The sequence below is a fragment of the Mustela nigripes genome, chromosome 5 (genome assembly GCF_022355385.1).
Source record: "Mustela nigripes isolate SB6536 chromosome 5, MUSNIG.SB6536, whole genome shotgun sequence".
Taxonomy (NCBI): Eukaryota; Metazoa; Chordata; class Mammalia; order Carnivora; family Mustelidae; genus Mustela; species Mustela nigripes.
The window spans coordinates 92,482,196-92,495,474 of NC_081561.1; the positions used below are offsets into that span (position 1 = coordinate 92,482,196).

The window sequence follows — 13,279 nt, forward strand, 5'->3', positions numbered from 1 at the left end:
TCCATCCAGCCGCTGGTTTGCAGGATATCCAAGGCCGTGAGGAATGTGCTGAACCGCACCAAAAATATACAGTCAGCAAAGTTCAGCTACATCACATTGCCTGTGTTTTCCAACATAAACTCTAAGGAAATGGCTATGGAGGAGAAATTTGTAGATATTAAATGTGAATTAAAATATATCAGATTTTTTGAAATGAGCAACTACCGTATCTAGGGATAGACTTTGGGGTGAAAAATGCATTTTTTACACACAAGGTAGTTGTTGCTTATAAAAATGAAGATAATGGTTATTATGGAAAGAGAGGGGTGGAATGAGGCATGTGGAAGGGGTTTCTGGAATGTCTCGCAAAGTTCAGTTTCCTGATTGGATGGTATTTGCCTTATATATTCATCAAGCATTTGTTGTACATAGTTTTATATATCTGTGTTTTGTTTTACTATAAAAAGAATTAGAAAATAAATCAGTCCAGTCACAAACAATTTAAGGGTGGAAATGCCTAGGTGGCCAAAAAGCAGGCGATTTTAATATTTCTCTTTTTTTCTTTCATGGGTAATTTTTTTCTAATTCTACTTACACGAAACATGTCTTAGACCTGCAATTTAAAAGTCATAAGATGACATTTCAATATGAATTTGGTAAAAAATCAGCCACAGGGTCGCTTAATGTAGTAATAGGTATTTTAGTCGATGACTATAAAGCTCTTAGCTCTTACAGAACTTAGAACTGTTGTTTTTCTCGGAGAAGGGATATAGTGCTGGTAGAGTGAAAAGACCCAGGTTTGCAAGAGTAGCTTTCTCCTAACTGACTTGTAGCTTTGAAAGCTTTGGTGTCAGCTTTCGGAGGGGTCAAAAAAGTAACACTAATCTTACCACCCTTGATGGTAAAATGAGAATGAAGGAAAGCTATTTATAAGGTGCAGAGTTCTATGCCATTATATTCCCCTTGTCTCTTATAATGAGCTCTTCAAAATCTTTTGTTCTCCTTCTTTCTTTCTTACAGCAATAAACGAAAGCCTTAGTCTTTCAAGAAAGACATGGATAACTTAGAATGTCGGATAATTTGTGTAGTAATGAGTATTTCTTTCAATTTCATCCTCAGATCATAATATCAATAGTTATTTGCTTAAAAAAGAAAAAGAACAAAGTATTATACCTAGCTTGAAGATAGAGCTGCATTTGATTATATTCATTATGCTAGGTGGGTGGTCTTTGCTTTTTACCAAACTGTTGCTCTAGTGCTTTGAAAGAGAGAGATATTAGATACTGTCATTAGATAGCAAATTAGACCAAATATGTAAAAATATCTTTTACCTTTTTTTTGGGTCAGAAAATAGGTGTGATTCATTTTCTTGGCTCGCTTTCAACTAAAGAATTACATTTTGCTAACCAGAATGTAACACCTAGTTTTTGTGGGGTGAATTACTTTCTATTTTTTTTTTTTTTAATGTTACATAAAGCTTATGGCATTAGTGAATTCACTGCCTTTGGATTGTAAGTTTTGTTAGAAGTTTTTATTCCCCTTGATATGAAAATTCATAAGGAAATAAAAATAATGCAATTTCTGCATGAGAATGCACTTTTTTTTCAGTACTAAATTTGAACGTTATCACAATTAACTTCAGCCCCTGCTGTAACTTTTTGGGAGGCAGGTTGGTGCTCTTTATTTGTTTTTTATATTTTTGTTTTGTGGGAGATGGGGTTTTTTGGTTGTTGGTTGGTTGGTGGGTTTTCCTTTGTTCTTCCACGTCTTCAGTGTCTTTACCTAAAGAACGTTTGATGCAGAATTAGAGGTGTACTTCCAATGATGTGCATTTTTTTTTCCCCAAGCAGAAGTTCATGTTGAAACCTAAATAGAGATAAGCTAGAAGAACATTATACTAAGTGAAAGAAGCCAGTCCCCAAAGACCACATATCACCTGATTCCATTGATAAGAAATGTCCAGAATGGGCAAATCCATAGAAACAGAAAGATTAGTGTTGCCAGGAGCTGAGGGGTGGCGACAGGGTTAGGGCAGGGTAGGAGTGATTGCAAATGGGTACAGGGTTTCTTTTTTGAGCTGATGGTTGCAGCTGATAGTAAGTATCCTGGTACCTTACCCTCCTGGCCTTCCCCCCACCCACCCCATCCAGGGCCACCTGATGGAAAGCCTGGATATGGCTTGAAAACCACTGAGCTCAATGGTAGAACGTTTTTATTGCCAGAGGAAGGTGGGCCAAGTAATGTATATTAACATATCTCATTGTATATTAACAAGGTTTAAGAGCAGACAGAAAAACAAATTGAGTCATAAATGCTTTTCTTTGTATTGGGGTCTATTTTTTTTTTTTTTTTTTTTTTTTTTTTTTTTCTTTCATGGAAAGCTTCTTCCCTTCTTTTCTTCTTTATCAAAACATGCACGGAGAATGCATCTATCAATGTAATGATCTGCAGTTGTGGTACCCATTGCTAGAGGTCCAAGTGTCCTTTATAAGGTGAAAGGTCCTTTGGCTTTAGCCTCAGTCCCAGACATTCCTTCTGTAAAAGTTTCCTTCTTTATTCCCAAGTGTTATTCTACTTCTTTCTCCTGTTCCATCTGGTTAGTACCCCCCAAACCATTGTCTATCTTAGCAACACTTTTCCTCTGCAGAGTGCCTTGGATTCTTTTTCTTTTCATGAATAGCTTATTTTCTGTCCTCCTTCTTTGTCTTTGGAAGGATCTGTACCTAAACAGCGACAGACATTATATAGTTTGTTCTGTGTTATTCTGGAAAGATTGGACACTGTGGGTCTGATGGCAAGACCTAGTGACGATGTGGGTGGTGGTCCTTGCTATACTGTTTTTTTTTTTAAGTAAAATGAAAATTGTTGAACTTACATTATAAATAACTTGGGCTCATTCCTCTCTGCTCTGCAAGCTTAAAGAATGAAAAGTTCTCTTAATTTTCTACTAGAAGCAGACACATTTAGGTAGAAAGAGAGCAGATGGAAAGCTACAAAACCACATAAGGGCTGACTCAGAATTTAGTTGTTTTAAAAAATAGTTATATTTTTTAAGCTTCTGTTTGCAAAACAAGTTTGTATGAGTCCTGGGCATGCTTGTCATAGAGACGGACTAAGGAGGGTGCAAGGAGAGGGGGGGCCAGGCAGCAAGTGAGCAGTGTAGTTAGTACTGGGTTTGTTAGTACAGAAGAGTTCTCTGGTTTTGTTTTGTTAAGTGATAGGAGTGAGGCCTCTCCAGGTTTAGGGTGAATAGCCAACTAGGAGTCAGAAAAACAAGACTTTAATTTAGCTCCCTGCAGGTAACATAAATATCTTAAATGCCTTTTCACAAGGACCGAAGTTGGTGTCTGTGTAACATACTGTAAATAAAAACTAGAGTTGGTGATGGAGAGTAAGACGCTGAGGCTTTGGGAACAATTCATGGGATGGGAAGAGGGGTTGGGGTGGGGGTGGATTTCAGCTCACTTCACCCCAAATGATTATTAGCTAATCATCCTGAAATGGTTAAGGAAAGAGTAACATTTCATATTGCATCACGAATTTAGTCCATGTCCAATAATGATATGTTTGTATGCTTGGGAAAGACAGACTGACAGTATTCCTGACAATATTGTGGCCCTATTCCTTCTCTCTTATTTATTGCTTCCTCCTTTTCCAGACTCCAACAGAGGCTGGCTTGTGGGAAGTCAGTAGGCGCTAGATAGCTCAGCCTCATTTATTCACCGTAGTTAAAACCATATTATATCCAAAATCCTTCATCATCACTAAACACACTTAAGAGCAAGTCACAACTCTTTTATTAGTAGGAATCAGCCAATAGCATTGCCAAAACTGATTTTACTTTTTGGCCCAATTTTTTAAATATTGGAGAAATGAGCTAGTTATGAAAATAAAAAAAAATATGAACCAATTGCTGGATATATTTAATGAGGAGTCCTGGTTGTCTCGTGATTTTGTGACATGCTTTGTTGTTCTAGAAATACATAAAGCTACTGAAACTGTTCTCATTCATATCTGTTTGAAATTTATTATAGCTAGTATCTCCTCCCATTTTAATGAAAGAAGTATAATTTTTTCAACTTTCTAGACAACATCTGGGGAAGACGTACGAGACTTCACAAAGGTGCTGAAGAATAAGTTCAGATCAAAGAAATACTTTGCCAAACATCCTCGGCTTGGCTACCTTCCTGTCCAGACAGTTCTTGAAGGTGACAACTTAGAGACGTAAGTTTAATTTTAATATTAAAACGTTCATGTACTCTTTTCTCTGATGTCTCTTATTATGTTAGTGATACAAGAGAAATGATCCGATACCAAAAAGAATTTGTGTTTTGGTAAAATGTTTCATTTTTTAAAATTTTTACTCTCTTTTTTAATTTAAATTCAATTAGCCAAGGTCTAGGACATCGTTAGTTTTTGATATAATGTTCAGTGATTCATCAGGTCAGTATAACACCAGGTGCTCATTAGCTCATGTGCAAAGTGTTTCATTTTAAAAGAGGTAAATTAATATCCACCACCAGGCTCAGAGTCCACAGTCTCTCATGCTTCGTCTCCCCCACTGATTCTCCCCGCTTCACTTTTCCTTTCCTTCTCCTGATGTCCTCCATGTTATTCCTTATGCTCCACAAGTAAGTGAAACCATATGATAATTGACTTTTTCCGCACTGGGTGTAGTGCATAAACAATGAGTCTTGGAACACTGAAAAAATTTTAAAAAATTAAAAAACAGAGAGGTATATTGACCTTGGAATCAGTCTTCACATGAATTTTTGCTGTTTCCTTTTGACAATGCCACCGCTAAAATTTTAGATTTAATTTTGCATGTTTTCCTCCACTTTAAAAATATGTATTATTATGTGTTCATCCTTTGCCTTGGTCATTTCTTTTCCTCTTAAAAATAATTGAAGTGCATTGTGTTATGTACTGTTTCATGATTTTATTCATTTTCCATTTTTCCTCCCGTGGGGATATTTTGCTATTTCACATAGTGTGTTTTATACTTATTTTACATATTTTTATAGTAAATTTATTAATAATATTGGATCTCTTGCTTCATATATACCTGCCCTAAAATCTCGTCAAAGTCTTGTATTTCTAATTTTTTCTCTCTTGAGCATGAAGGCAGCAAAATGAGATAGCTATATAGGTACATAAATGGATAAAATTTCTTAAAAGTAGGTACTTTGAGTTTATAAGCATAAATGAAACAAAGTTTCAATGTAGCAAAATTACTATGGCATTGTAAAGAAAAGAAAAATAACAACTTATAACCAGAAGTGAAAAGAAAAAGAATTTTTAAAGAAAGCCAGAAGAAATGCAAGAAGTAATTTTAAATTGTGAAACAATGATATATCAGGATCAAAATAGATCTGATTTTAAATCTTTGAATCACTTTTAAGAAATCTTAGCATAAATACACCTGCTGAGGTAATTTTCTTGTGCTTGAATCTTGGGAAAAGTTAATGTTTATTGCTAATCATTAGCAAAGTACCTAGTCATAAAAATAGTGATATTCTAGTTACAGAAAGCTGCCCTCTCAAATGACTCTAGAAAAGGTTAGAGGTGTGAAGTGTGAAGTTTTCTACATTCTTCTGTAAAGAAACTTGTAGTGAGAAGTGCAAAAAGTGTGTTGAGTGCAATTTTTGTGAAATCAGTCTTTCTTTAACCTTCAAAACTCTTAGTTCATTTTATGGAGTGTATGAGAGATACACAGAGAGCAGTCATAGTCTAGTATAATGACAGTCCATGACTCAAAGATATTAAAGTGGAGGGATACACTACTTAGCCTGGGTGGGTTTTTTTTCCATATAAAGCTTTGTAGACCATTGGCTTTGCTGAGTTTGTGTACAAATATAGATTGTTGTTTTTTGTTGATTTGTGGAGCTTCTAAGAAGTGGGAGAGAGACCATAACCAAAGCACATAGATATTTGATCCTTCTATACATAATGTTATGGGTGCATGACTATATATGTTGATGGATCCCAAAATACTACATATTTAAAGCATCTAGAAAAATTCCAACTTTTTGATAACTTTGCTTGATATCAAACTGCGTACAATGAAAATACTATGCCTCCCCGTTATTTTTTCCACAGTATATTTTTATTGGAGCAATTTCAGTTTAAAGAGAGCAATTCATATACTTAAAATCCATAAGGAAAAGTAGATTTTTGGTTCTCTCTTTGTTTTGTGGGTATATTTCTGTCCTTTTCTTCCAAAGGTCATATGATTTTATATTCTTATTTGTTTTACCATCTAATATATAGTTTAACTGTGCTGAACACTCCATGATAAACGCACAGTTTTACTTCCCTTGGTATCAGATCTAATTAACCTTTGGAGTAGCTGCCTGAAGCATAGAATTATCACATAGTGCTTTTATTTACAGGACAATTTGATAGGCTTGAACTAGTGATGCACCTTTCAGTCTTAGGATAAACCATTGGCATTTGTGTCATTTCAAATATCTACATCCTTCATATGAGTCATGCATCTAGATCTATCTTTTATACTCCTTTTAAGTATTTTTGATAATTTGCCTTTTCATGTCAAAATAACCATTGATATCAGTCATTCTATTCTGAGTGACGTAGTTAAAGTCACTCAGACAAAAAAAGAGCAGAAAAGCATACTAAATAAAAATTTTGTGCTGTAATTTTTGGCTGTAATTCTAAAAATGCTTCATTTCACCTATCATCAATTTACCAGCATTTTCAGGGAAAGGAAAATAAGAGAAAGGAAGCAGTATAAGATTAAATAGGATGTCACAAGATGTTTTTTGAAAAAGATTTATGAGATACGGGATAGAGTAGGCATGTTTTCTTCTTTTTTTAATTCTAGAACACATTCTTGAAGTTGGTATAGTTCATTTTTCTGCTGAACCCTTTCTAGTACAGGGCCACTTAATTTTCTCATGTGACAATTTATGTGAAGGGGTAGTAAAGTTTGATTTCGTTTATTCTCCTATTTGTGGGAGAACATTGGAGAAAAACCAGTCAAGTGGTAAATGTGTTGAAGTTATTTATGAAGCTGATTAGAATTTTCTTTTGCGTCTTTCTCTTTCATCCCTGCAAAATGTAGTATCTTACCCCTATCCAGTAATTATACATGCATACATAGAGGGGATTTAGGAGAAAAAGGAGTTATTTCTAAAAGGAGGTAAGCAAACCCATGCTTACATTTTATTCAATTAATTTGGTAACTATATGCATAAGAGTTTTCAAAAAATAAATCCAAATAAAGGAGTATAACTTGATTGAAGAGTTGCCATTGAAAATAAACCGAAGAAACAAGCTAAGATAATAGCAAAAGTCATTTGAGAATTATCAGAGGTTACTATTGGATACAAGGTAGGTTGGTTTCCTTAGAAGTTAAAGAAGTAGAATTAGACACTTCTGCCCTGTATTGGTTAAAGTGAAACAGATGAGTTTTATGGTCCTTTCCAATTCTTACTGGAGCAAGAACCAACTCATGGACTGGGAGGAAGTGAGGAAGTGAGTCTCAGCTGAACTGAGACCTGGAAGAGTCATAGGGCCAGACATGCACCATTTGGTGTGGGAGGAGGGGAGGGGGAGTTTCTAGGCAAGGGAAGTGTTTTCAAAAGCCCAAGGACAAGATCATTTGGGGAATTGGTGTAGGAAGCTGGGGATAGTGGCATGAAATGAGAGTGGACAGAGAAGCAGGACCCACACAATGAAGGGCCTTGTAAGTGGTGCCAAGATGTTCGGATTTTATCCTGAAAACAGTCAGGAACCATTGAAGGTTTCTATGTGAAAGCACACTGGGACCACACCTACCCTGTCACAAACAGATTGAAGAAGGCAAAACACTGGAAGCCTAAGGCAATGAAAGAATCATTAAAATTTCAAGGAAAGTCTGGATTATATTTCATATAATATTAAGTTTATTTAGTAGAGTCTAATTCATTGCATATTAGTGTGTAATTAACCCAAACAACCCAGTGAGCCCCTACTCTGGAAAGCAGGGATAGGCTACATTATTAACTGTGTCTTATTTTGAACCCCCTTTAACTATAGACTCTACCTGAGCAGTGGAGATATTGCCTTGTTTTTATCTCCCAGAATTAAATGAGAAAATTTATCACTTAACCTTTTTTTTTTTTCTGAAAGTCAAAATACTTTGAGGTCAATGAGGCCTAAAGTTTGATTTTTTTTCATCTTTATTTCTTTTCTTAGAATTCTCTGTTCTCAATATATAAAACACTTTTGAGAACTATTTCGGTTCAGCTTTCTACCTCTGCCACTCTTATCTTAGTTCAATGAATCACTTTTGTGTTAACTGAATTAACTTCACAAGAACCAGTCATGCAGTTTCACAAAGCTTTTCCAAGTTCAATTAAGATAAAAAATACATATTTTTCTTGTGTTTAAAGTTTGCCGCAGATGTGGTAGTACACTTAAATTTTAGAAATGCTTTCTCTGAATAACTATTATTTTTTGGAAAGTTTATAGCACATCATTCACTTGACATTTAACAACTATATCTCAGAGATAAGGAAAAGTAATGATGAAAAAATGATTGAATGATACTGTGTTGTTTCATTGTTGTTATAACTAGCTTATGTGCATGATTAAGTCTGTTTACAAATAGACTGGCTCAATGCCTATTTTTGAAAGTAGGTCCTTATAGTTGTAGTTTTTCAGCCCAATAAGATGCCCTCCATCTCCTTTTAATCTTTGCTATTACGACATTAACTTGCGCTGCCCAGTAGGAGTTAATGAGATCATTAACTTTTTCTTAAGTTTCTATGTATAATAGAAATAGCAGAATCAATTCAATCTAGAATAATTTAAACTTTCCTTCTTCTTTATTTCAATCAACTTGAGCTTATGCAGGAGACTTTAATTATTTAATTAAATAAAGAACTAATTTTCTTTAGACTTTTAAATTTCCCCATTCATCACACCTCCCCTTACTCTCCTCAAAACAACAACAACAACAAAACAAAAACAAAAAAGCCTAGGGTTTTTCATTCTGTTCAGTTGTTTTTGAAAGATATTTCATGGAGATGTGGGGATTTCTAGGCAGTTTTTGAGATTGGAGTGCCCCCAGGGCTGGGAGTGGTACTAAAGGATCCAGGTCCAGATAGAGACAGAACACATTTCCTTATCATTTTCACAGATTGAACTTCCAGAAACAATTTTGTTTAAAGAAAGCGTGTCATCATCTAGTTGCTTTCACCTTAATGGATATTATGTGAAATTTGGGGTGGGTGTAGGGGAGAGGATCTAGGTGTAACAACTTCTTTCAGTGCCTCTGGGAGGCTGAAGTACTTTGTGCCCAGTTGGATTTGAATGCTTACATTAAAAACTGAACAAAGAATCAGGAAAATCTCATTTTATTGCAAATCTGCCATCAATATATGATGTAGTCTTTGGAATTTCTGACCAAGTTTCTTCTCCAGGAAAAACATAATCGGGTTGCATCATCTCTCAGTATATCATGGAGTATTATCTTTTCAATTATTCCATGTTTTTGAGCTATCGTAGAGCATTTTGTTTCTTTTTTTCTTTTCCAATGAGGCTATTTCAAGATGCGCTTGCTGTCCTGTAACAAATATGCTGTAATATCTGTGAAAAGCCCCCGTGGCACTTGAAGGCACAGCATTTTGTCTAAGATAAACAGGGACTTGTGCTATTTTTGATTTCCCCAGGGTCCACCTCAGGGCAACCAAACGTGAGAGTGGAAGACAGTTGAGAATGTCTTCTCCTCCAGCTTCCCACTGCTTTTGTCTGCAATGTCTCTCAAGTGCTAGTTCTGTGACTTCTGTTTCCCTCTCCCCCTCTGCAGTCCTGTCACACTGATCAGCATGTGGCCGGAGCACTATGAGTGAGTATTCACAGCTCTGTCCCCTGGAGTCATACCGGTACTCTGATTGGTGTCATTAGCTTGGGCTGATTACAGAACTCTTGCACTGGAAGAATGGTCTGCCTCCTGGGTAACAATCCTCATGGTTTGTTTGCATGGCAAATTCACTGTTTAACTAAGCTAACAGTCCTAATGGTTACGTCTATCAATATTTAGGCATAAAACCGTTTCTTTGCTTTTTCTTTTATAGCCCCTCACAATCTCCTCAGCTGTTTCATGATGACACCCATTCCAGAATCGAACAGTATGCCACACGGTAAGAAGCCTTGACAGGAGCCCTCCCCTGTGCTGCCCCCCAGAATGTATCTATTTCTGTATGAATCCTCTGTTGTCTGTGTGCCTTGATTTAAGAGATGTTTTGCAAGAGTCGTGGCTCCATTATATTTGGAATCTGGGTTCTCATCTTTCCATGTTGTGATTTGTGCTTTACCAAACACCTGCTGTACAGTCAGGGAAGAGTGAATCGCTGTGGCGCGTGATTATGGAGCTCATGAGAATCCAAATGCTAGACAAGCAGGATTTCGATACTGTAACCTATTTCAGTGAATGAGCATAGAAACTGAAAGTATTCTTAGGAGATTGTGCACACATGAATTACAATATATAATTAAATGTATGTTAATGCATTATAATAGAGGTTTATTTTAGAGTCCCTGAATAATACAGAGTATAGGCTGGTCTTGCTGGCATGCACAAACTTTCAGAAAAGAAGTGCATAGGCAGTGTCTCTTGGGCTAGCAACTAGCTCTTCCTAAAATGGTTAGTTCAAGCAATGTATAAATAGTAATACTTGAACTGCATCTTGGCCAGATAGAATTTCTGGGAAAAGGTAGGCTTATACTAATGGAAAAGCATACTTCAAAGCACTGAGCTGGGAATGAACATGGCTTGTTTAAAGGAGTAAGGAGTGAGGAATGAAGGAATAGAAGCTGAGATCTGGTTTGAAGCCCCACTTGCTAAGGAGTTGGGTTATATCTTAGGTAAAGGGGGGTCTTGGTGAGTTCTTAGACATGAGAGGAGCATAATCAGATTTATGAGAATGGAGACCCATTGTAGGCCTGGGAGATAAGTTAGGAGCCTAGGTGAATTAAGGGTCTATATAGCATGGTCAAAGATGAAGGCCTACAAGTCTGAAGGCAGTGGTGATTGAGAGGTAGCTCAACATTCAATGTTGTTTTAAATTCCCAATCTTACTAGATTTGGGCCTTTTCTTTTTTTTTAAGTTTTTTTTTTTTTTTTTTTAATTTATTTATTTGACAGGCAGAGAGGCGGGCAGAGAGAGAGAGGAGGAAGCAAGCTCCCTGCTGAGCAGAGAGCCTGATGCGGGGCTCAATCCCAGGACTCTAGGATCATGACCTGAGCTGAAGGCAGAGGCTTTAACCCACTGAGCCACCTGGGCGCCCCTGGGCCTTTTCTTATTTTGTCAGGATTATGACTGTTTGAGAATGCCAGAGAGAGTACCTCAGTTGACCATGCCATCTGGGGCCATGTGACGGAACCTCTTTATTTTCATTTTTCAGGCTGGCCCAGATGGAAAGGACTAATGGATCTTTCCTCACTGATAGCAGCTCTACCACAGGAAGTGTGTAAGTAGATCATGAAATTAGCACTGCTGGGGAAGGCCAGGTCTTGTCATGGCTGTCGGAAATAATCTTCATTGATTATGGCTCTGAATTTGATCCCAATCAAAATTGATAAGTGTGGTTACAGAAATGTCTAGACAGATTTTACGCTTTCAAGCCATGATAATATAAATTGGATATGTTTCTTTAGTTTCATATAAGTTAATGAAAAAATCCTGTATTTGTCAACTAATTTGCCTCAGAAAGATCAGACTGTTCTATTTATAAATATGTTTATAGATATTCATTCCATTTGTCAGATATTTCTTTTTGACAAATGTATTTCCACAGAAGACATGCCCTTCTATAAAATCCTCTTCCGTCTATTGGCTCACTTTTTCCCCATAATCCCTGCCATTTAACAACTATAACCCACACAAGCTTGGACCTATAACTTCCCACTCTTTGCTGAAAAGTCTTATTTCCTCTGCCAATATTTTATTATATTAGCAATTAGGAAAAGTCTCATTGACTTTACAAAGATAATTAAAAACTTTCTAGGCAAATATTTTATCTCTGATTGTCCTACCATTATGTGTCGTCTTGCTTTGAAACTTCTTCCCTCCCCCTTTAGAATTTTTAATTTTGCATGATGTCTAAAACGTTTCAGTAATGTCAAGTTTACTTGTTATGTAATTTCACTGTTGTTTGCATCTGGTGGAAAGCTGTAAGGCTTCCAGAAGAGTTACAGAATATAGTACTCAGGTGTTTTATACTAAAAAAAAAAGTGACAGAGAGAGCCAAGTTGTAGTACCTTACCCACTCTAATATAGAATAAGTCCCTATCAGTGTTTTATATCCTTTATTTTAAGATTATTTATGTATTTATTTGACAGAGAGAGAGAGAGAGATCACAAGTAGGCAGAGACAGGCAGAGAGAGTGGGGGAAGCATGCTCCCTGCTGAGCAGAGCCCGATGTGGGGCCCGATCCCAGGGCCCTGAGATCATGACCTGATCCGAAGGCAGGGGCTTAACCCACTGAGCCACCCAGGCGCCCCTCTATCAATGTTTTAAAAACTGTTTTACTATCATTAAGCTTATAAATAATGTCAGGAGGTTTTTCAATTTTAAATTTCAAACATTATCCTGTTAGTACTTTACAAGAATACAGTAGTGATTTATACATTATTATTCATGTACTATGAATATGAAACAATTCCCAAACCAAGATAATAGCATATTTATAATGTTTGTTTCTATTTAGCTACCAGTATATATTTTATATAAAGTAGTTAGATACCTTGAGTAGCCCCTAAATGATTCCCACAAGGTTGATAATAGTCAAAGAATTATATGGAATACAAAATAATCATTAAAACCAAAATAATTAAAATCAAATTTAAATTCTTTAAAAAGGTGTTGGTCATGTCCTGTGAACAGAGTGAAGGTAATGCTCAAATTTAGCACATCCTGTCCTCAACTTAGAATAAACAGTATTTTAAAATTTAATACTGTTGTTTGAGAAAAAGAAAAAAATAATCAGATGACTAACAGCTGAATACATTTTAATATACTATCATATAGCTACATTAACTCATTCATCTTGTCCAACAAATATTTCTTATATATCTACCATCCGTGGTATGTTAGAGCCAGTGTAAGAGACTGCTGTACATTTTCAAGAAGTTGTTTAAGCTGTTTGTTAAACAGAACCATTATAGAAATTAATTCATATACACTTACAATTAACTAAATTAGATTCAAATGAAAACAAAAGTCATACTCAAACGCCGCCATGCCCTCGTTACTCTACTTCGTTTTACTATTATCTGTGTTCTTGGAGTAA

General features: G+C 36.0%; 1 protein-coding gene across 5 annotated transcripts in view; it reads left to right on the top strand.

The window, feature by feature from the left end:
* The window catches only part of UTRN (utrophin), a 501,914-nt gene that overhangs the window by 466,539 nt on the left and 22,096 nt on the right, over window positions 1-13,279 (top strand). For 4 of the 5 annotated variants that reach the window (XM_059400879.1, XM_059400881.1, XM_059400882.1 and 1 more), the window contains 4 exons: window positions 4,067-4,203; window positions 9,794-9,832; window positions 10,062-10,127; window positions 11,392-11,457. In XM_059400879.1, the coding sequence (XP_059256862.1) occupies window positions 4,067-4,203; window positions 9,794-9,832; window positions 10,062-10,127; window positions 11,392-11,457 (308 nt within the window). The remainder of the gene's footprint in view (window positions 1-4,066; window positions 4,204-9,793; window positions 9,833-10,061; window positions 10,128-11,391; window positions 11,458-13,279) is intronic. The other variant, XM_059400883.1, reaches the window with a different exon arrangement.